The following is a 21,597-nucleotide window of genomic DNA, read 5'->3' on the forward strand; positions in this document are numbered from 1 at the left end:
AACAATAAGGTCAGTGCTCCCTCCGGCTTGAATGCTACGGAAGAATAGTCCTCCCTCCGGCAACACGTTCCCTTTGTTCGCGACATGGATACTGTTGCCACCCGGCGCAGATCACATTGACAGTATTTTGATAACGTACGTTTCAAGTGTGTGTTTCCCTGTACAAGTGTCGCCTAATCTTAGCAACAAAGCAATTTTGTTCCATTTCAACTTTATTCAACACGGTGTGGCATGTAAAAAATCCAAATACAGAACTTTGCAAAGTACAACTCTTATCAGGACCCTAGAGACTATGTAATTATGCTGTTCTTGTCCTCAGTTAATGATTTGTAGACATGAGTCGGCCCGAGTGAGGTTGCTATGTCATTTTTTTTTCTCACGTGTATGTTTGTATGACGCCCAGATGCCAACATGTCGGTGGCGTACCGTCAGATCATCTTCATGAACCGCCCGACGCTGGAGCGGGAGGTCCGAGTCGACCCCGTGGTGGACTACCTGGCAGAGAAGGGCACGCTGGGCCAGGCGCAGCAGTCGGAGCTGAGACGGATCGGGACGTCGCGAGGCCGGCTGCTCAGGCTGTTGGACATGTTGCCGGTCCTGGGGGACGAAGCCTTCCACGACTTCTGCGACGCCGTCAGACACGGGGCCGGGCAGCCCGACCTGGCCGCCGTCTTGGAGAGACCAGGTGAGGGGTCCGCGGCGTTAATTTTGTCGTTACTTTATCCTGTATATATTTGTTATGAGTCTGTTTAAAAGGCTTTCGATGAACGACCTGTACCTAGCCCTTCGAGGTACGAATGTACAGTAAAGATCTTTCAGTCATCTTTATGATCATCAGAGTAGAGTCAAAGACTGACAGAGACAATTGGCTTGGAACAACAGATTTCCACTTGTAGTTAGCAGTAGTCAGGTTGTTTAGCTAACATGTAGATCACTGTGTCACAAACAGGACGATTATCAGTAGAAATGAACCTTAAAAATGATATTCTAATCTCGTAGTAGATCATTGCAGACACATGTAGTGGTTGTCTTATTGAAATTTGTGAGAAGTTGCTACTAGTACTTGTTCAAACACCATGGTACTTCTTCCCTCCCAGCGGAGAAAGTCAAAGTCCCCCGCGTCCCTCCGATAGACATGGCTGAGATGCAGACGGAGGAGAGCGAGGAGGACAGCTTCAGGAGCACTCCAGGTACGGTGTAGTCTTTACTTACTCTCCAGGCAGAGGCTGGTGGGGAAAATCGTGACCTTTTCCTTATATGCCGTCTTTTCCAACCACACTTGGTGGGGAAAGCTGACAGAAAAAGACGGCATATTATATAAAGAAAAGGTCACGATGTTCGCCGTCAGTCTCTGCTTGCGACGGAGAGTAGTCTTTACTACATTCACTAAGAAGGTTGCGTTTTCAGTAGCGTTCAGTGTATGTTTGTCTTTGTGTGTGTGAATTTGTGTGTATGTATGCATGTGTGTGTGTGTATTAGTCTGACAACCCAATAGCTCGAGAAGGCCTGGATGTATTGTCTTGATGAGATCTTGAGATGATTAGGTTTTTGCCTGCTAGCGTTTGTTTAGGAATTCAATTGCATGATGATCTCATTAGGTTGTCGTTCCAGACTATTTTGTTCATGCATTACTCCGTAAAATCTGCTCATCTGTTATTAAGGTATCAATCACGCTTTGCTGGGTATGCATAGACAAGACGCAGAAAACTCAAGACACTTTTCGCGAGTCTGCAATGATGACATAGATGACATACGAGTGTGTGTCAGATTGCAAGATATGTACCTGAAAGCAATTCAAGTCTTTTGTGTTGATTTTTCTGTACACTGTTTGTTGTGTCCAACCCAGAACCAATCCGACCGATGATCATCACGAACGGAATCCGGCCCAGAAAGGGAGAACCCGTCCAGGTCTCCAAACTCGGCCACGCAGTCACTCTCAAATGCAAATTCTACCTGAATCCACATCTACCGCCCAGAATAACGTGGCTGAAAGGTCGGAAACTGTCCACGGCAACAATCATCTTCGACGGGTTCTTCTACCGGTCCAACGCCCCCTACTCCCCGAGAGAGTTCACGCAAGCCTTCGGGGAATATGAGCAGAGGCTCCGCCTGGATGAGCGGGAGTTCCCGGCCATCACCCTGTACCATGTCGGGCCCGAAGACGCGGATAGGTACTGGTGTAGGGTGTCCGCCAAGAGGACCATCACGGGGTCCGTGGTTCTACAATGTTCAGGTCGGTACCGAACCTACCGTAAGATTTTAACCGTAGTAGCAGGTAATTGTCTCTTCCGTGTACCCAAGTGATCACTTTACCCCCCACTACAAGATAATGTTGTAAACAGATCCAACAATTATAAGGTGGACCTATTCATCCAATAATAAGTAGTTGCCTGTGCGGCAATAATGTATTACAGACAGTTCAGTTGTTAACATGTCTACAGACCACTTATTGACGTGCAACATTCGTGTTTCGCCGGCGACCGCAAAATTGTTCAGTAATCGTTTTCAACAAGAGCGTGTTATCACAATTCTCCAAGCAATGGTTCCGGTTGGAATGCCAGTAGTATTCGCGATTTTCTTCGAAGGGAGGCAGACTAAAATTGCCATAAATCGTTATCAGCAGGTGTGTCTTATCACCAATACGCTCGGTGCGTATCGACATGTACACAACACAATGCACCTGTTGCGTTCATTTGCATGAAATCGAAGAGTTTGGGGCAGTACAGGCGCTTTATAAATAAGTAATTAGTACAATACACATGTTACAAGACTTAAAATATACATGGACTAAAGGCACCCCATTGTTCTTGGCCACATGTAAAGGAAAAATACTTTTATTATAACTTTTGCATTCCGTCCACCTCTACGACCATATCGACCTACCATCTAAAACCTACAGCATAATAAATTCTAACGTTGTATCTCCCTCTCAGACGACCCGGAGACCGTTGCCAGGCAGACGCCGCGGGAGAACTCGCCGGTGCCCCTGAGAGTGACGCCTCGGTCCCGCAGCGGCTCGCCCCCGCAGGGGTACGCCTTCAACGAGCGGGACAGGTGGATCCAGACCGCGGACGAGACGTACCTCAACAGACGACGCTTTGCTGACCAACTGTGTTAATGAATGTTTTGTAGTTTAACAAAATATATGTTCTTTGTTCTTTGGTGAATAAGGAAAACAGGATGATCTCCAACGTAATGGCTTTCAAAGCCATCACACATCATTTTACGCCAAAAAGCAGTTACTCAAGCAACTGGATATGATTTTGGAAAAGGTTAGACGTTTAAGACAGCCATCCGGCTGCTTTCGTCACTGACAACTTGTACTTTTTAGTTGGTATCCGTTGTACACACACTAGCAGTTTGGCTAGAATGGTCAAAAGGATACGTCTAACCTAACATGAATTACCACCCCTGCTAGTCACATAGACTATGATTATTCTATTCTCTGTCTAGATTTGATGTAATTTTGACATATGTCCATATTACTTACTCGATTCCAGTACACTGTGTGCATCTAACAGTTAGACTCCAGGCACAAAAGTAATCCTATTGCAGTCTTCTCTAATCTAGTTTCTTCAGATCTTCAAGCAATGTTTTTGCTCTCCTTTATAATATGTATGATCAGAAGATAACAGACTGAATGTGCCATTTCTCTGTTTACTCGATTAAGACATTTTCAATGGGAAATAAATACATTTTGTACACAGATGTTGTAAACACCACCTCTACAGACCATGTGTAACCCTTACTTGTATTGTCTTTAACAAGTCTCACTACAATAGCTTGCAAATTACAGAGGATTTGCAACATGAATGTTTCACTACTACTACTACTACTACTACTACCAGGCTTTTAGCTAGGATTTTATAATAGGGAGTCCAAACTTATTGGTGAGTCGCGGTAAGTGACTATTTTAGCGGGGGTCTGGGGGCATCCACCTTCCATGTTGCAGAGTTTTTGATGATTTTAAGTTTAAAAAGTGCATTCTTAGGTATCCCAAGAGGCAAAAATACTGTTCCAGTAGAAGACTGTCACAGTAGTAGACTGTGGCCACAGATGACCTGGTAGCATCCCTGGTCAATTTCATGCTTGTCAGACCATTTTCTCTGTAGTGTAAGGGCGTCCAGGGGCATCACATTTCTTGTTATTCTAAGAAAAGTGCGTCCAGATGACGCGTCGACGCATGCCTGGCTAAAAGCCTGACTACTACCTAGTCTCTTCACCTCCTGGTTTTACATTATCACAATATTTTGAAATAATTTGAGAATGTACAATGGCCACTTTAGGAAGATGGGTTTTATTCTAACAGTTGCCTTATCAACTAATATACAAGTACATGTAGAAAACTCAGACTGTGTGACAGACTGTTCACACATGGAAGCAGATATGAACAGACACATTGATTTAATGATCCAATCTTCAAATAGATTTACCAGTGACAGGCAGGCAGTATCCATGGGCATAAACAATCACCATTCCATCAGTTAATCTACTTGGTGATTGCTATTGACCACCTGTGAGCTATAAACATGAGGAATCCATGGTTTGTAAATATATGAATCAGAACATCCATATACATCCTCCCAGAATAATGCAATAAAGATGATGATATATTTACTACAACAATGGAATGTCGAAAAAGAGCATTCATAACATTGTCAAAAGTTACCGAACTTATGTCTGTGATATCCTACGTGCATAAAGCTTGTTTTATACACATCATTCTATAAAATGCACCTTGAAAGTCCCTTTACTTTACTTTCTGTAAACTACCATCCTTGTCAGGGTATGAAAAAAGGATTGAGTTTGAGGAGTACAGAATTGATGATATCATACTAAGTAAAAAAATGTAAATGCTGTGCACTATCTCTTCTTGAAGCCATACTTCTTGCGCTCATAGAACAAATCTGTCTTGGCACTTCCCAGGTTCACAATCTTTGGACAGCCATCTCTCTGGAAAATAAGAGAACAACACAGTAAGTTACAGTTACAAATAGATAAATATACATGAACATCATCATTTTAACACAGAGATGGATAAAATTAAAAAGAAAACTGTGACTTGATACTAGCATTTCCACTGTTGGATTGCAATAGACAGCAGCAGCTTACATGGCAGTGTTTCTCCTATAGAGACTTTGCCTTGATGATACGACTATGCCAAGAAGCTTACCCCCTGCCTGAGACTGGCAGAAAAGTTTGGCGTACCTGGATAACCGATAGAGTCAAATAATGATTCTGCCTGCCTGTAGTGTATGAATCAGGACAACATAATAAAAATGTATGGGGTTCACTGAACCATTGTTACCTCTGTGGGCTAAATCATAGGGGAAGCAAAGGATTTCTGCATGTTTTGTCACCTGAAGAGTTTAGCCCCTAGCTGATCAGGACAAATTGGCACTGAATCCAGGAGGGTATGCTTTACCCTAACCCCTCACCTGTCCTAGCTAGGCCTGGTGCCAGACTATCAAGGTACCAAAACATCCAGGACTCTTAATAACAAAACATATTACAAAGACCACTCACATCTTTCTCCTGTATCGTGCACTCCTTGCAGTAGTAGGCGTCTGACACCCCCGGCCCTCCACAGATGACACAGCGGCCCTGGTACGAGCCGTAGTTACACTCGTCACAGATACGCACCAGTGTACAGGGTCGGACGTACGAGTCACAGATCACACACTTCCCATCACACTTCTCACAAAGGCGACCGATGGCTGGAACAGAAGTCATGGTAGTTAGTCCTTTATGTATAACTCAAGTGGGTTTTCTAGACATGATTTTGTGGTACCTAACCGAATTTGCTGATGTGATTCCTAAATCCTAATCCTACTAGCAATACCATGAGAACATGGTAACATGGTATAAAGGTATAAACATTGATATAAGCAAAATGTCTATTTCTAAGTCAAAAATCAGCAACAACATCGAGAGATATATACACAATGGGTGCTTTTTTTTCTACAGCAACGCCCCTGCTCACCGCTTTAACGTTAGGCTCAAATCTAAACTCTAATCTAAATTCACATCAGTTGAATGCACTGCACAACAATGGGAACCAACACGCATGGTGGGAGGGGGGTGACTAAGTGACCGACACTCTTCGACCAACACTTACCTACTCCCGGCTGTTTCCGGCAAAATATCAAATCAGGATGATGCTTGGCCATCCCGTCTCTTCTCTGGTTTGTTCACAAACGTGCACCTGAAATGCTCTGGCGGAGACGAAACACAAAGACTTGGACAAAATTTCCCGCAACTCTGCAAACGTCGTGCAAACCTCCGCTATCCCACAATGCAGTATCCGGCTATCACACTACAAGATAGGTAACCTTTTAGCACAACTATTAGTACAATTTTACGAAAAATAAAGCTATAAATATACTGTTATTTATACAACATCTTCAAGAACATTTGTCTATATGTGTTAAATGCTTGATAAATTCAAATTTGTCCTATTAAGTGTAGTTTAGTTACAAAACATCCCTCCCTTTGAAATAGTGAACCTGTCCTAAGTAAGCGTTTCCGTTTCCGGGTGCGTCTCGTGTCTTGCATGCATCTCAGTGTTTGTGTCGCATCTTTCGTCTGATTTAGCAAGTTAGTTCGACTTTAGCGCAGATTTTGAGACACCAAAGTAAAGACTAGATACACAGGCTCATTCCAGGATGAGTACGTGCGTGCGCGTGAGGCTGCGGTTTGAGCAGACGCCACCGGTGGTGTGCGGGTCCGGGCCGGGAGCCTGGCTGTTGGTGGACATGGACTCCTGCCGCCTGGTGGCAGACCTGGAGTTCCTCATCAAGCGGCGCTTCGGCCTGAGCAAGAGGCGGCGGCTCCACCTGTGGATGGACGGGTTCCTGCTGCCGCCAACAGAGAAGATAGCAGTGGTTCGGGATGGAGATGTCATCAGGTATGGTAGGGTTATGACTCTGATACAATAAAAGTTATAAACAAATTTTGCTCTATTCTATAAATTACTTAATGTCAGTGAGTTCTTCATTGGGCTAACCAGATAACGAGGGGTATGCTACGGGGCAAAATCTATATTTCCCGTGCTGACATTCTGTTAAAAAAATTATACAAAATATGGTAATGGATACGTAGAGTCAAGTAGTCCATCCATTGTATCACCTTTTTGATTCCAGTTTGATTCTTTTTTTGGTGTTTACAGTGTTGAACAGACAGAAGAGGCAGTGAGTGAGGACCGCTCCATCCCATTAACATCTGATAAGCAGGTGACCACCAGTGATAGGAGGCAGAAGAGGAAAGCACAGACAAGTGAGGAAGAAGAGGATGAGCCGGATACAGCCAGACTCAGGGCACAGAACAAAGACAGAAAGAGGAAGAAGCCAAAGATAAACGGCAGTGACAGTGGAGTCAGCACTAGTTCTTCTGCTATGCCAGTAGCTGCTACAAAAACAAAAGGAGTTCAAAAGCCACAGAAAAAGAGGAATGAAAAAAAGAATAAGAATCCTGGAAAGCCAAGCCAAGTAGTCTCTTCACTCCCTAAAGCTAGCGTACCTGGAAACAAAAGAGACATTTCTAAATCTTCTACATCCAAGTGTTCTGCTATCAATGGAGGTAAACAAACTGGTACCAAGATTGTAAAACCCGTGACAACAAAGTTGAGAGGAAATGTAGTAAAGGACTCAAGTAGCAGCAGCAGTTCAGATGACAGTGACTCTGACAGCGACTCAAGCAGCAGTGATTCAAGTTCAAGTGCCACCAGTGTTGAAGTCAAGCTGAGGACCAGTGTCCAGACAAAGACATGCAGTAGACCAGGGCCAGTTAGCAACCCTCAGCAAAGGAAGAATAAACCTGCCACAGACACCAGCAGCAGCGACTCCAGCTCAAGTGATACAGATGGTGATGATGTCAGTGTTGATAAACGAATACATAGCAGATATGCTGCTGTTAGTAAACCTGTACAAGGGCAAAGCAACCCTAAACAGAATGGGAAGATCTGCAATGCTGTACAGTTATCTTCTATTGGTGGGAACATGTCACAAGCCTGTACCTCTGTCCCACATGTATCACCTACAGAACAGGCAGGTAGCACCAGATATGTCTCCACTGTGCTGACTGTACCCATCACTCAGAGACTACAGGCAATGACAACTGGGAAACAACAAGAAGCTTCAACCAGTCCACCTAAAGGGAAAGCTGTTGGTCCAGCATCAAAGGGTCACATTGTGTTTGGGTCAGACTCAGAGAGTGACTCAGGCTCCAGTGGGTCAGGTGGTGAGGGGGAGGATCAACAGGTTGTTAACAGCCACACAGATGTACCACAGACAAGCACAGCTCAAGTTCCTGATCAAGCTATTAACGTAAGTATATGTACATACTATGTACACAGGGAGGAAAATGTACTTCTCACCTCAAGAAGTTTGTAATGTTCATTCAGATTTTTTTTCTTATTTTTGTTTAAAGTTCATTCAATCATTGTTGTAACTGCACCTGTACACCAAGATAAATTGTGGGTAATATGTCAAAAGTGAAGGCTTTCAAGACATGATAAAAACATACATAAAGCATGGTAGAGACAAGAACTGCTTACAAATTGCAAGTTAGGGTCTTCACCTTTGACATATTACCCACATTACATCTTTCTGGGCATATGCAGTTGGAATTATGAACAGACTTATTACAAGGATTTGTTTTTATTGTTGCATTATGCTTTAGGAGAGAAAGAAGTCTTCCAGAGTAGAACCTGCCCCACCCCTAGCACCCCCACCTGTAACTGTACCTAAGGACTATGATGCCTTCCCCCCGCTCCATGGACCACCTCGGGTGGGAGACAGGATTGCCTACAAGGTGAGTAGAACGGTTGTGTCTCCAAAATTGATACAGCCACAAGTGCATCTGGTATCTAACTTATTCTGAGACATTTGAAGGTAACAGCTAGCCCGGGTACCATCCTATTTCTACCGGGCTGCCTGCACTCGCTACCCTAAAAATATTATTTTAGGGTAGCAAATGTAAGGAGCCCCGGTAGAAATAGGATGGTACCCAAGCTACGGCCAACAAATCCAAAAAAGGCAATCAGACATGGCATGCTGCTTTTCAAGGCCGTTCCATTCTCACAGATCAAAAAAGCACTGAGGGTGAGCTTTCAGGGTGGACCCAGTAGTAATTGGATGGTACCCAGGCTAGTCTAACTTTGTCACACATATTTAAACTTTACTTTCTACCTCGTTTTGCAGATTCTCGAGATGTCAGCAAACTACTGCCCTGAAATTTCATCATACAAGGTAAGCACATTTCTATTTCCTGTCAGCTTGTCTTTCTCTTATGTTGCATTGAAGAAGAATTGGTAAGCTTGTAGATATCATCACTGTTGTACATCAATGTATTAGATGCCATCCATGTGGTCATGATTTTTTTTAATCCCAGGAGGCAGTAGTGACTGGTTATGACCCAGCGACTGGTGACCTGGAAGTGGAAATGGTGTACGATATCACAGCCTACAGTGAGTACATGTTTAATTCATTTTCTAACTTAAATGATAGCCCTTGAATGCTTGTAACAAGAGATTTTATATGATAGGTTTGTAGTACCTTTTACAGTAACAAACAGAAATACATCCATTTGCCCACACTTATGTAGTGCTTGATTTGTTCTGATTTACAGAGAAGCAAAACAAACCAGGCAGATTTGAGATGGACTTGGATGTGGGAGATCAGGAGGACAAACCAGATAACAAGGTATGACAAATCCTCACTACTCACCTACTCTTATGTAATAAATATAAGATAAATCAAGCGACTGGATATATTCTCTTCAAGGCGACATGTTTCAGACAGCAATCACTATCTTTCATGAGTGACGTAATGCTCTACCTGGATGTTAACCATTATCAATGCACATACAAATGTACTCTTGTGCTTCATACCCAGAACATCATCATCATCATCTCGGGTGAGTTGCCCAGACCAAGTCCACCCTCACTTTCCCTCTCTTAGCCAGACCTCTGCAGTCATAAGAATAGAGTCTTGCAGCAGTTGTAAACGTATGAAAGGCCTGTGGTTTGTACCAGACATCTCATGTTGTAGTGGGTAGTGCGACTGCAAGATGGGGCCAGATATGGAACCACAGGGTCAACATTCCTTGTGGGCAAGTCATCCTTGAGTCAGTCTGGTATCCATCTTATTCTGGCTCCAGTTTGCACCTCTGATCGCTTCTCTGTAGAGAAGACTGACACCCCTTGATGCTTAAATATTTGGTCCTTCCCACCTGCCTTTTCTTGAGAATCCAATATTTCTCAGAAGCAGTGAAACGGGGATCAAACTTTTGAATGGGTAGTCTATTTGGTGAGCAAGTGATCAGACAGCAAACTGGAGGTGGAATATGGTTGATAACAGGCTAATCATCCTTTCCTTGAGTCACCAATATAAAACAAAGCCAGCCCAACATGACCAATATACTTTATGTTTTCTATTTGATTTGTCCCTTTGAAATGCCTTTTGTAACTGCCATCAAACATGTTGGACCAAAGACAATGTGGAATTTTGTACGTCCATGCTGGCATGTGATTTAACAATTCTCTCTCTTTCCCAATGTAGGTGACAGTGGCAGTGTCAGCTCTGGTGGAACCCAAACTGGTACAGGACAAGTGAGAAACAAGCTACCGGATAGATGCAGTCTTCTAGTGTAGTTCTATAGTAGCATATTTCACCAAGGATTCAAATTCATTGGAGTGTATGATGAATAATTAAAGAAGATATCTGTAATATATAGTTTGTAAGGGAGAACACTTTGTGTTAGCCTTGCACTAATTTAGCTTTTTCTCTGACATTTAAGTACATTACGCAAGTTCACCTTCATCCACGGGGTGACCTATATCCATTGTATTTAAAAACATGGTATTTGGGGATGTCAAGCCATCAGAGTTACAGTAGTTTGAAAATAGCTGCAATATTTTGAAAATATTGCAATTTGAAACCACCCTCCTGTCACTTAATATCCCTTAATACCCTGTTTTTAGAAACAATTTATATAGGTTACCCTGCGGTGATCTAGTGTTACATTGAGCAGTTTCTCCACAGTATTATGGACACTGGTATTGGACGGAAACCACCCTTCTATTGTCAGATGTATCATTTCCTTTTGAACCTCTAACATGTTAAGTTATTTGGGTGCCAATGAAATTATGTGTTGTATACAGTATACCACATGAAGGATGCTACAGGATAAAATTTCATTTTCCCGTTTCCAACTTTCATAAACAGATTTGCTGAAATTGTATTTCTGATTTCTTTTGTGCTTTCTGTGATAACGTACTTATTGTTTGAAAAATTGCTTCATTTACAACTGTTTAGGCAAATGTACCAATAAAATTACATGCATTCTGAAAAACATCCATAACTTTGAGTGTATTTGTCGATACATGTATTTTTATTGAAAGGAGGCAACCCATGCCTGTAGCAGAATACAACTTTTTAGATCTACTATCCAGCTAGGCAATGACGTGGAAAGTGTAGCACTTCATGCCACAAGTGACTTTTAGATGTCACTGCGAGATTCATTTAGCGTTGCGCTGGTACCCCGTGACATAAGACCACGCGCTCTATGGTGTAGTTTTAAGCAGGTGCTGGTAGTTCAGCACCAGGGACAGGCCTGACTTTACCGGCGGTAACATGTCCATTTACAGCCGCGTCTCATCCAGACGTAACGATCACGTCCCCTCGGGCGATACCCGCTACAACATTTCTGATTCCGACTGCAACTTGCACCTTCGCGTATTCAGGGAACTCGGGGAATTTCTCGTAAAACATTAATTGACGGCTCAGCTTGCGGAAGGATCACGGCGGTCAACTCAGCACCCGGGCTCGCGTTACGGGAAGACAAAGCGGTGGTTCGCGGGGGGTCATTCCCAGACGCGCCGCTGGGAGGGGCCGCGCGCATCGCACACATTCCCCGGGGATGAAAAAATGACCATCCTTGAAATATGACTTCTCTCTGGTCTATCCTAGATACTTTGTACCACACTTCCAACGTAAATCATCCCGGGTTGAAGGGATCGCTTCCCCTCGTGATGTGACCTTGACAAGGCTGTTTTTCCTTGTAGGGTATGGCAAGCCTATCACGTAATTACAGAACATTGGCCTTTATGACCCCCAATACCTTAATGCTAATATTTTTGCTATGCACCGTTCCAGTGATCCCACGCACTAGATTCTGTGGCTAAAATTGGCGCTGGCGCCGAGCGGTAGTAAGCTATGCCGTGCTGGGAGATTTCTGCCATTTTTCGCGCTCTCCGGATTGCCCGGGCAAGAGGCACGGGGATAGTCGTTTGAAAACAAGCCCGACTTTTCGCAAATCTTTACTTTTGCATAACTTCAGGAATGATACACATTCATGACGTTGAAATATGCGTTTTGACCCAGATTAAAAGACAGTGGACGACGGTAGTTCGTGTACGTCCTAGTTGTTGGATGTCGACGTCACGGGATATACGTGTACGTGCACGAACTGAGTTGGTAAGAACGTGTTTGTCTGCGCTGTAATCGGTCATATATGCCCGCTGTAACACAATCCCCATGTCGGTACAGGATAACTGTGTGGCACCACCACCTCTAACCGCGCTGTTTCTTCAAGTTAGCGGACTTGTCCTGACCTCTACTAATGTGGGAATTCCCGCAATGCCGACTCCGTGTAGGGGGTACAAATCGTCGTGCCGTCGGCTCCTCCTGGATTTTGTGAGAGGGGAAAGCCGCGGCCAAGAATGTATCAATTCCGGTCGTCTTTCTGTCAGCGCGTGACACACATAACTGACATGGATACAGGGCCCTAATACGCGGCGGTGCGGGCCGCTGGGAGGAGGCAGACGGCGGCAAGGCGTTACGCGGTCTCCCGGTGTCGCCTGCCGCCCCAGACGACCGACACCGACTAACCCCAGCCAACCCCAGAAGGGCAAATATGTCGCAAATGCTGTTCATATCAGCTTCCGCCACACTTAGATACACGGCACAAACTCCGCGTGGAAACTACATCAGACCTATCGGAGTCCGACCAAATTAGAAACGAGGTTTGTTCATTGATCTGTTTGCTGACACCGCCGACTCGTCGCGAGGAAAGACATGTTGACATAGCTGAAATAGTAACAGGAAGACTGGCATAGACCGGCGGCCACCCCGCGGTATGGGCCCGACCCAGCCTAGCTGTGATTTAGGAGGACAATGACACGCTATCCATCTGTACGGACATCCTCCTCGCCTTCAGGAACAAGTGCGAAAACTTTGTCCTCCTTTATTTGCATATAGACATGACGTAATTAAGCCTTGCTAGGATAAAACATTACAGTTAAAATACCACCCCGCGGTATGGGCCCGACCCAGCCTAGTGTGATTTAGGAGGACAATGACACGCTATCCATCTGTACGGACATCCTCCTCGCCTTCAGGAACAAGTGCGAAAACTTCGTACTCCTTCATTTGCATACACGCATGACGTCATGAATCCTTGCTAGGATAGAACATATGTACAGTTCTTCCCAGATGTTATCAATGCCATTGTCAATGCTACACCTGTCTCATAGTGTGCCAAATCGCACGATAAACAAGCCTGAATAACCCCGATGTCCAATTTCACTTCGACAAAACTTAGAGACATTTGTCTTTGTGATTTATGTTGGAAGTGACAAATGCGCGTACCTAATTACAGTTCTGTACGTTGGACAGCATTGATTGATCATGAGCTCCAATATAAGATGGAGAAATATAAGTCAAACCGTTAGCTGTTATTTCGTGTGTAATACACGAAGTAGTACAAGAAGAGTGATCTCTGTCCTAATTGCTGAAGTTCTGAGATCACTGGGACAAATTTTCTTTAAAAATAACATTGCGGGACAAATATCTGCACCAAGGCCATGTGATGTACCGCCCCGTTACATGATCGTCGTCTCGCGCTCCCGACAACAGGTAAAACATGCCAGCAATGCTGAATAATGACCGGTTCATGTTCAGGGTGAGCGCACCACCCACACAACAGCGGGCAGCGTGCGTCCCTTAAACATGGGGACCGGCACCTGTCAGTGATATCCCACCGGGGAGGGAGGATGGGGTCAGGCAGGGGAGATGTGTGCCCGGCTGCAACACGATCTGGTCAGACCGCCAAGATCAGCCAAGCGGAAGTATTTGGTAATAGCCGCCAGTAAGCAAACGTCGTGTGGACTTATCGACTAGGACTTACAGCGTAAGCCTCCAGATCTATTACTTCAGTATAACGCAAGTGTTTCTGAGCGGAACAGAAGTCAAAACTTTCGTCGGAATCATATGGAGAAGTTTACACTTGATGTTTATGTTTTCTGGTCAGTACACAAGAATGGTTGTGTGATACAGTTTTTAGGGAGTGTGGTTTGGTTGCACCACTATCGGTGGATCTGTTGGGTGTTCACGTCTTCTCATCAAGACAAACAGACCTTGATTACGGCCGCATTTCTCAGTGGCCGAAGTATTGCTCTTATGGAGGATGGTGGTACCGTTCCAAGTTGGGAGGAGGCGAAAGACCAATAATCTACAATGCGAAGGCCACCAACGCCACAAAATAACTGTAAAAAGTTTAAGCAATCCCTACACTTTGCTTGTACACCGTCTTCCCTATTTTCGCAAGTATGTTAACTCCAGAACTTGGCTTTGCTTCTTGTGTGCTGTGAAGAGGCAAATGTACGGACGAGGAGAAATATGAATAGTTAAAGTACAAGACACCAGAAAGGCCACGTGTTTTTGCACTCCACTGGTGTATTTATTTGTATAGGAGAAATCCTGGCATTTGTGTGGCTCCAAAGGCGGGTGCTGGTAAGAGACCCCTGAACATATTTTGACTAGACCCGATGTCGCTCCCCTCCCCGGGACCCCAGTGTTGTGTACATAACGCAGTGTGGCGATATTTCCACAGGAATATTCTTTCTGGCGCGTGCCCGTATTTGTCTACGCTTTCCTGGTAACAACCAGATACACGTTGTTGGTGCCATTGATCATAGGACTCCTGGCTGTATGTTATGCGGATGGCCGCTGGCACTTGCTCGTGTTCTCTCGGTCGGGATCCGGACGTCTGTGCGCGACCCACTGCTTCGATATGGAAGATGCGTCAATAAGACCGACGAAAACAAACTTTGCCGCCGTTTGACCATTTTTAGAATACCACACATCAAGGGGACCCTCTTCAAGCTGTGAGTCAGAATGACGTTGGGGCGCCACTGGCCAGGAAAGGGCACCCCATAGGGCTAGCGGCCGGGCAGCAGACCAGTCAGGACAGCCGGCCCGTAGAGACGCACCCGTGGCCTTCGCGTCTTCGGGGCTAGACTCGGCGCCGCTTCCTGAACTACTTCCGTTGTCAGAGTGACGTGAGAGGATTTCGAGTGTATCTGAGAGGTAGATGGTCTGAAACGTCGCGCCAAACGTTCCCTGGCGACAGAACCGAGGTCAGGAGAGGAAAAGGAGATTGGGAAAGAGAGGGAGAGAGAAGGACCGTCCTAGAGCAGCTGGGATTATGACGTTACGTTGTTGAGGAGAGATAGATCTGATGCACCTTCCATTCGGCGAGTGCACCATAACAGAACTCGAGCGTGCTGCAGGAATATTACCCCTGACAATACCGCCTGTAGCATTGAGCCATGGATGCTTGGGTGCGCCTGTTTCTGCTAGCAGGATCATTCCTGATATGTTCACCAGCGGCCTTCGGTCAGCCGTTTCTACACCTCCGGCCGAGGCCTTCGGACGATCTGCCCGTCCTGGACCTTATTGAACCACCGAACTCTGAGTTTGACCCCAAGGAGGCGGACTTGGACGTGCAGATCCTTCGCAAGCTCCTGGGAAGACAGTACGATCCGTATTACATGTCCATAGAGCACCCCGACCCGGCCATGCTCCATGCTAACTGTACGTTGAACGGAGAGTCGAACGAAGGGAACCGGTGTAAGCCGCCTGGCCCCAAGCCGCGCTGGATAGACGACCTGGACGTCGGCACCTTTCCCAGCGGACGTAAGGTGAAGCTGTCCAGGAAATCGCGGAGAAAATTCAAGATGTGGATGTGGTCCCTGACGCACTGCCCCGTGGTGCACTCCTGGAAGGACCTGGGCGTGCGGTTCTGGCCGAGATGGGTGAAGGAGGGGCGCTGCTCCACCGGGCGATCCTGCTCCTTCCCGCCCGGCATGACCTGCAGGCCCTCGCGGTCCGTCATGAAAACATTCCTCCGCTTTCACTGCCAGGGCTGGGGAAAGCAGCACAACTGCAACTGGATCAAGATCCACTACCCTCTCATCGCGGAGTGTAGCTGCTCCTGTTAGCACCTGATCACAGCGATAACCACGGAGGCACCTGCTGGGACTATGACTATGTGGCCCGGTTTTCGGACGGATTTCTTGAACAGAACGTCTCCAAGGAACGGGGTAGAACTCGCTCTGCGTGACAACGCGCCGCGTCGAGGTGAAGACGACGTACTGACATTATTTTTGTATGTTTATTTGAAACATATCTATATATATTGTTCCGAAGTGTATATACGAGCTGACTGGAACGGTGATGTTAATATGGAGTTCGTATTGTCACACGTGTTCCTTCCGTATCGGGAGTCGGACGATTCGTAAGGATCTAGGTAGGACTAAGAACTAACCTTTCTTTTTTACATGAGCAACATCGCATGTTTGTACCGAAGAAATTGCAAATCTTAAAATCACTAAGATGTTAGTCCGGAAGTCCAGCAATAGCTGGGAGGAAGGGTAAGAGTAACGGATGAGGTACCGCCTCACTGTCAGGATTTGGCAAATGAAATGTGGAAGCAAATGAATCTGGGCTGTCTTGCTACTCATTACTCTGTGCGTTGTTTTATTTCTCCTTCTTGTTATTATCATTGAAAGGGCAAGGCTTATAATCGCCTATAGAAAAAACAGGTCATGCCATAATATGATATTGACGTTACTGCGTTCAACCCGCCCACAAAATTAAAGTACTTCGTAGATTCTTCTGACATGACCTCTGATGACCCCTTCCCGGATCTTCCCAAAGCCTGCATTTCCTTATCTTGCGGGAGGATTAATCCCAGTTTTCGGCAGCTCCTGCTACATTTCGTGTCCAACAAATTTGCGGCATGTGTCGGCATGTCCCCGAGGCCTTGCCTCCAGAAAACCGTCCAGACCTGACCCCAGCCCCGGCTAATGATACCGCCGCGAGCCCCAACTCTCCGGATGGCTCTGCGTCAGCCGATATGAGCCGGGGCTTATGTTTCCTTGAACTTGGGTGTGCCGAACTGGGAAAGGCCGCGGTAATACTAGCGTAGTCCGCAAACCTAATGTGCTTAAGTGTTCTCTACTGTGATAGATATCCCCTTATAAATAGCCCCTAGTTAGTGTTTGGTGAATGTGCGGTATGCGAATTCCATTAAGAACATGGTCACGCGTTAATCCTGGGACTGCGTTTCTCCGTTCGGTAGGAACTTTGTTGCTCCTTCAGGGCCTTTTCCGCTACAAAACATCTCTGGCTCCAGGCCACCCAGGTTCGAATCCTAGAAAGGTCACGCCGACAAATTCAGGGTGATTGTTACGGCTATTAGTAAGAGGAGCCGCCGAGCCCGGCACCTATCGACACAGATCGGTACTCTTCAAGCTTGTCGGGTTTCCAAGTTCGCAGATTCGTGAAGCTCTCTTTACGTACATCAAGTGTTTTTGAATGGGCGGAACGTCTCAAAACCGAACCGCTACTTACTTTGAGGATAAATCTGAAATGTCAGGTCAGCTGAGATATTTGTACGGCACTTCACAGAGAAAGGAACGTATTAGTTGGTTTTGGGGATAGATGCATGGAGAGAGTGTTTGCAAAACAGTACATCGGAACGCGGGCGGTCGTTCCAAGCACAGAAGTCGGCGCGCACAGTTTGTATTTTCTTCAATTAGCGGGTAGATCGTTTTCACGCTCCCTGGACCCCACCGAGCTGTGTTTGTATCCCTTTCGACATATGAGGAAAACAGCATTTCCGCTCCCGATTTTTATCCGGGGATAGGTGATAGGGAATGTTCGTCACAGGTTACCGCCCACTTTCCTTACGACTTCTAATCCTTAGATTGTGTTGACTTTGTGGGGGATCGCAGCGGAAAAGGTGGATAGGCGGAAAAGCAAAAGTAAAGAAGAATCGTCGTTTGACATTTGTGTTTCTGCGCCACATGTCCGCAGTACAACATGTGGGTAATGGCACAGGCAAGTACGACCAAACACACACGTGTGTATTGTCGGGTAGGGGAACTGTATGTATGTATACATACTGAGACGGGCGCTAATGACTTTTCCGGCCAAGTTTTGTCTTGGGGCGATTAAGAAGCAAATTGGTGCCAAAGTGGCCGGGTATCGGTTACAGGCGGATGTCCCCGACACCACTTTCACCCCGCAAAACTTCGGAGCATCCGCGGGCTTGGCATGCCTCAGAAGTTTTCTGAAAATAATCATCAAGCCGTCCGGTGCTCGGTGATTTGACAAACAAGTGCCCCCGGCCCATCACTCATCCCGGGCCATCACAGTGTCGCCACGGAGGCGCCCCACAAGACTGGGGAGAGCAAATAGCAGGAAGGTGACAAGAACGGGCGCAGGAGGCGAGCACAACCAACTTGTCAGGAGGATTGGAAGCTTCCTTTTCAACCAGAACGGTTCGGTCTCCGTGCTTTGGCTATCCTTAGGTTTCTCTACAGCTTTTCGGCGCCAACAAAAAAGTTTATCGTACGCCAGTGTTGATCCTGTGTGCGTTGATATCCTTCCATTCCTGGCTGCCGCTGTTGATCGCCGTTTTCCCTGTTCTCAGACTCCGAAGTCGCTGCCAGAGTTAATGTTGACTCCTTGTGGCCTTCCATGTCTTAACCGCTGCCAGCACACAGAGACAAACGTACATAAACTACTCAGTCTACATCGCACCATGTCAGCGACCTGCGATGTTTACTTTACATCTACGGGTGATAATGATGCTGTCAATCACGGCCAACCGACGACAAGGGCATGGCAAGGTGGGTCTTGGACGGGGCCGACATTTCTTGGCAACGCCTCGAGGGCAGGGACAATCTAGCGACTGATCAGTTCTGTCTCAACCTTCACGCGAGTTGCAAACATCACAAGGAAGGCTTGAAATGAAACAAAAAGGCTTTTAATAACTTTAAAAGGGGATTGTCAAAGATTCAATGTCGCTACGGGTTTGCGTCTTCCTAATGACTGTTTATGTAACCATGCTTTGGCAATGAGAACGTTTCCGAATATAAATCCGCCCCATGGGTGGGTATCAATTACCTACAATACTCGATGAGACTGACTTATACTCATACAGTACCTGCTAAATAAGGCCTCATCTCTAGTCTATGATTGGTAAGTGTCACGACAAAGAGAAGATATAAGCGGTGAACCATAAAATGAAAACATCTTTGCAACACCAGTTTAAGGGTCAATAAATATCGTAACCCACCAGTACTGAAGCAAACTCGGGATGACCGTATGGACATGGCACCAGCCGATGTGCCAAATCAAGGAGGAAAAGATGAAGGGTGCATCTGGGAGATAGTTTGGTATATAAGCCCAATAAATAAAGTATGAATCACTTGCGAACGTTTGGTTTCGAATCACTGTCGCTTACCACTTAGCCGAGTGATTCTGATTTTTCAATATGCAGCCATATATTCAACGGTTCTTTTCTATGAAAGGCTCTAAAGATATTATTTGAAACGTACCCAAAATCATTCATGGTTTGTTCGGCTCTCCTGTAATCAAATTCCAAAAGCAACTGATTTGATTATGAAGGGTTCTTACCGAGGATATGCTGATATCAGGGCATAAAACTGTCTTTCATCCTCAGCCGCCAAGCCACGTAGTGAATCGAACAGAAATGGAACGGACTTTATTTGCAAAGGATATCCATCCGCCGTCCATAGCAACGCCGTTGCTAAGGACACCATTTTCCCGCGCCAGGGGGATGAAATTTCATCCGAGTTTGACAGCGAATTGCATCATCATGTGCGGCCTCTTCGGCGAAAATGGCGGTAAGTCCGGATGTGTTTTTCATGTGCTCTCTGTACAACTCATTTCCGTCGGGTTTACAGCGATTTTAGCAAAGTTTCATGGTTTAATTCAGGACACAGCGAAATCAGCAAAATGGCCGCCCCATGAAAAGCAAATTTTAGACAATTTTCAGATTGTGGGCAAACACTTTACGCCCTTTCGTTGGTCTGAAATGAATACTGAGTTAGAGTTGTTGAACATTCCTTCATATCTCACTGGAATATCTTGTTGGTTTGAAATCTGGGTAGGTTTGAATTTTCATGTCTGCTGGGGCCACTTTTTCAGTGTGTTTTTTTACCGAAATGTGAGGGTCCGTACTTTTCGTAATGCCGAGTACTATAGTTTGTTTACTGAATCACTGAGGCCGATGTGTTTTATTTCTTGTATCCTCCTTTGTACGATATATTTGTCGTCGGACGTGATAGATTTACCACCATCTGCCTAATTGAGAGCTTAACAGATTGCATTGGGAGAAATTTATCAGTGAAAATAGGCTATATTGTAAAATTAATAGCGCAGTTCTTGAGAATATCTTCCTCGATTTCAATGTGTTACGATGAAAATTTCCCGCCAAAATAGTGGCAAGTCTGATGTTGTCATGCAGATTTTTGAAGACAAACAAACAATGCATAGTAACGCTGGTGCGTCACCAAGGGTAGTACGTAGTGTGATTAGATTTGCCACATGAACGCAAGTTCACGTCACAATTAAGATGTAACGTTAGCAATGATCTAGACTGAATTAAAAATGGGTGCTGCTCAATTCTTATAATGCCATATCATATACAACAACTGCATAATATTCATCCACATTAATGTGGGCTTGCACTGGAAGAAGAAGATATATGCAAATTATAATGCAATGTGTATATTATTATACCATTGCCACTCCCCAGTAGGATTGTCATTTTTCAGAAATGATTTTGAAAGTAATTTTCTATGATTCCATTTGCTTGTAACGTTAGATTCCAGTACCAAGGTGTTGGCTTTTTTTTTTAACTGCGGACGTGTGGACACAATCAGTATTGGCACTTAGGATATGATATTGGCATTATCTAGAATTAATTTCATTTAAGAAAAAGAATAATAAGTAAACAAAACTTTATCTCTTGTTTCAGATCATCCTTGCCTTCACTGACTCTATCTGTAAGTATGTCTCCAACCATGCCACCTTCTCTTCTGACATTTTGTTTTCCCTTAATGCGCACCCTGGAGCTTCCGTATATGATTTGACTTCTGACATCTCTCGTCACCCTTTTGTTGAGCCTGACCTGGTGTTCTTGCATGCGGGGACTAACTGTCTTCCCATGCACCGTCCACTCAGCCGGACTCTTGATGATTTCAGTTACCTTATTTCTGTTACCAAGTCTCGCTTCCCGTCAGCCTCTGTTGTCATCTCTAGCATCCTGCCTAGGTTTGACTCTGAGGTCTATGACAGGAGGCGCTCTGAGTTGAACTTTCATTTGCTTCGCCTATGTTCTCGCCAGGGTGTGTTTTTCCTTGACAATGGTAGCCGGGCTCACCGGGCCATGTTTTCTGTTGATGGTTTACATTTGAGTAGAGCACGGTACTCTCCTATG

At 45.4% G+C, this 21,597-nt stretch overlaps 5 protein-coding genes across 6 annotated transcripts; 4 read left to right on the forward strand and 1 right to left on the reverse strand.

Annotated features, from left to right (window-relative positions):
- The first annotated feature begins 118 nt into the window (after positions 1-118).
- LOC118429182 lies at positions 119-3,689 on the forward strand. 2 transcript variants are annotated; one of them, XM_035839633.1, is made up of 5 exons: positions 119-135; positions 404-685; positions 1,098-1,190; positions 1,847-2,233; positions 2,934-3,689. In XM_035839633.1, the coding sequence occupies exons 2-5, from the start codon at positions 412-414 to the stop codon at positions 3,116-3,118; spliced, it is 939 nt and encodes a 312-aa protein (XP_035695526.1). In that variant the 5' UTR covers positions 119-135; positions 404-411; the 3' UTR covers positions 3,119-3,689. The 2 variants fall into 2 exon arrangements, with proteins under 2 accessions (XP_035695526.1, XP_035695524.1); XM_035839631.1 differs by lacking the exon at positions 119-135 and adding an exon at positions 277-294.
- Positions 3,690-4,322: 633 nt separating this feature from the next.
- Positions 4,323-6,315, reverse strand: LOC118429183 (PHD finger-like domain-containing protein 5A). Its single transcript, XM_035839634.1, has 3 exons — positions 6,119-6,315; positions 5,527-5,717; positions 4,323-4,953 (listed from the first exon to the last, which is right to left on the reverse strand). The coding sequence occupies exons 1-3, from the start codon at positions 6,168-6,170 to the stop codon at positions 4,864-4,866; spliced, it is 333 nt and encodes a 110-aa protein (XP_035695527.1). The 5' UTR covers positions 6,171-6,315; the 3' UTR covers positions 4,323-4,863.
- A 195-nt stretch (positions 6,316-6,510) lies between these two features.
- Positions 6,511-8,747, forward strand: LOC118428553 (coilin-like). The gene is made up of 3 exons (XM_035838647.1): positions 6,511-6,907; positions 7,169-8,328; positions 8,680-8,747. Exons 1-3 carry the CDS (start codon positions 6,666-6,668, stop codon positions 8,745-8,747), a joined length of 1,470 nt encoding a protein of 489 aa, XP_035694540.1. The 5' UTR covers positions 6,511-6,665.
- On the forward strand, positions 8,657-11,358 carry LOC118429741 (coilin-like). Its single transcript, XM_035840362.1, has 5 exons — positions 8,657-8,811; positions 9,201-9,248; positions 9,391-9,466; positions 9,628-9,701; positions 10,560-11,358. The coding sequence occupies exons 2-5, from the start codon at positions 9,210-9,212 to the stop codon at positions 10,611-10,613; spliced, it is 243 nt and encodes an 80-aa protein (XP_035696255.1). The 5' UTR covers positions 8,657-8,811; positions 9,201-9,209; the 3' UTR covers positions 10,614-11,358.
- A 3,209-nt stretch (positions 11,359-14,567) lies between these two features.
- Positions 14,568-16,832, forward strand: LOC118429497 (noggin-2-like). The gene has a single exon (XM_035839997.1). It carries the CDS (start codon positions 15,611-15,613, stop codon positions 16,280-16,282), a length of 672 nt encoding a protein of 223 aa, XP_035695890.1. The 5' UTR covers positions 14,568-15,610; the 3' UTR covers positions 16,283-16,832.
- Positions 16,833-21,597: the final 4,765 nt, after the last annotated feature.

The sequence above is a fragment of the Branchiostoma floridae genome, chromosome 13, assembly GCF_000003815.2.
Source record: "Branchiostoma floridae strain S238N-H82 chromosome 13, Bfl_VNyyK, whole genome shotgun sequence".
Taxonomy (NCBI): domain Eukaryota; kingdom Metazoa; phylum Chordata; class Leptocardii; order Amphioxiformes; family Branchiostomatidae; genus Branchiostoma; species Branchiostoma floridae.

Excerpts from the sequence above, each read along its gene's own strand:
- LOC118429182 (XM_035839633.1), top strand. The coding sequence starts at position 412 with ATGTCGGTGGCGTACCGTCAGATCATCTTCATGAACCGCCCGACGCTG. Across the intron at positions 686-1,097 it reads CGCCGTCTTGGAGAGACCAG|CGGAGAAAGTCAAAGTCCCC; the intron begins GTGAGGGGTCCG and ends CTTCCCTCCCAG. Across the intron at positions 2,234-2,933 it reads CGTGGTTCTACAATGTTCAG|ACGACCCGGAGACCGTTGCC; the intron begins GTCGGTACCGAA and ends TCTCCCTCTCAG.
- LOC118429183 (XM_035839634.1), bottom strand. The coding sequence starts at position 6,170 with ATGGCCAAGCATCATCCTGATTTGATATTTTGCCGGAAACAGCCGGGA. Across the intron at positions 5,718-6,118 it reads CCGGAAACAGCCGGGAGTAG|CCATCGGTCGCCTTTGTGAG; the intron begins GTAAGTGTTGGT and ends CTTCTGTTCCAG. Across the intron at positions 4,954-5,526 it reads GCACGATACAGGAGAAAGAT|AGAGATGGCTGTCCAAAGAT; the intron begins GTGAGTGGTCTT and ends CTTATTTTCCAG.
- LOC118428553 (XM_035838647.1), top strand. The coding sequence starts at position 6,666 with ATGAGTACGTGCGTGCGCGTGAGGCTGCGGTTTGAGCAGACGCCACCG. Across the intron at positions 6,908-7,168 it reads CGGGATGGAGATGTCATCAG|TGTTGAACAGACAGAAGAGG; the intron begins GTATGGTAGGGT and ends TGGTGTTTACAG. Across the intron at positions 8,329-8,679 it reads TGATCAAGCTATTAACGTAA|GAGAGAAAGAAGTCTTCCAG; the intron begins GTATATGTACAT and ends ATTATGCTTTAG.
- LOC118429741 (XM_035840362.1), top strand. The coding sequence starts at position 9,210 with ATGTCAGCAAACTACTGCCCTGAAATTTCATCATACAAG. Across the intron at positions 9,249-9,390 it reads CTGAAATTTCATCATACAAG|GAGGCAGTAGTGACTGGTTA; the intron begins GTAAGCACATTT and ends TTTTAATCCCAG. Across the intron at positions 9,702-10,559 it reads AGGACAAACCAGATAACAAG|GTGACAGTGGCAGTGTCAGC; the intron begins GTATGACAAATC and ends TTCCCAATGTAG.
- LOC118429497 (XM_035839997.1), top strand. The coding sequence starts at position 15,611 with ATGGATGCTTGGGTGCGCCTGTTTCTGCTAGCAGGATCATTCCTGATA.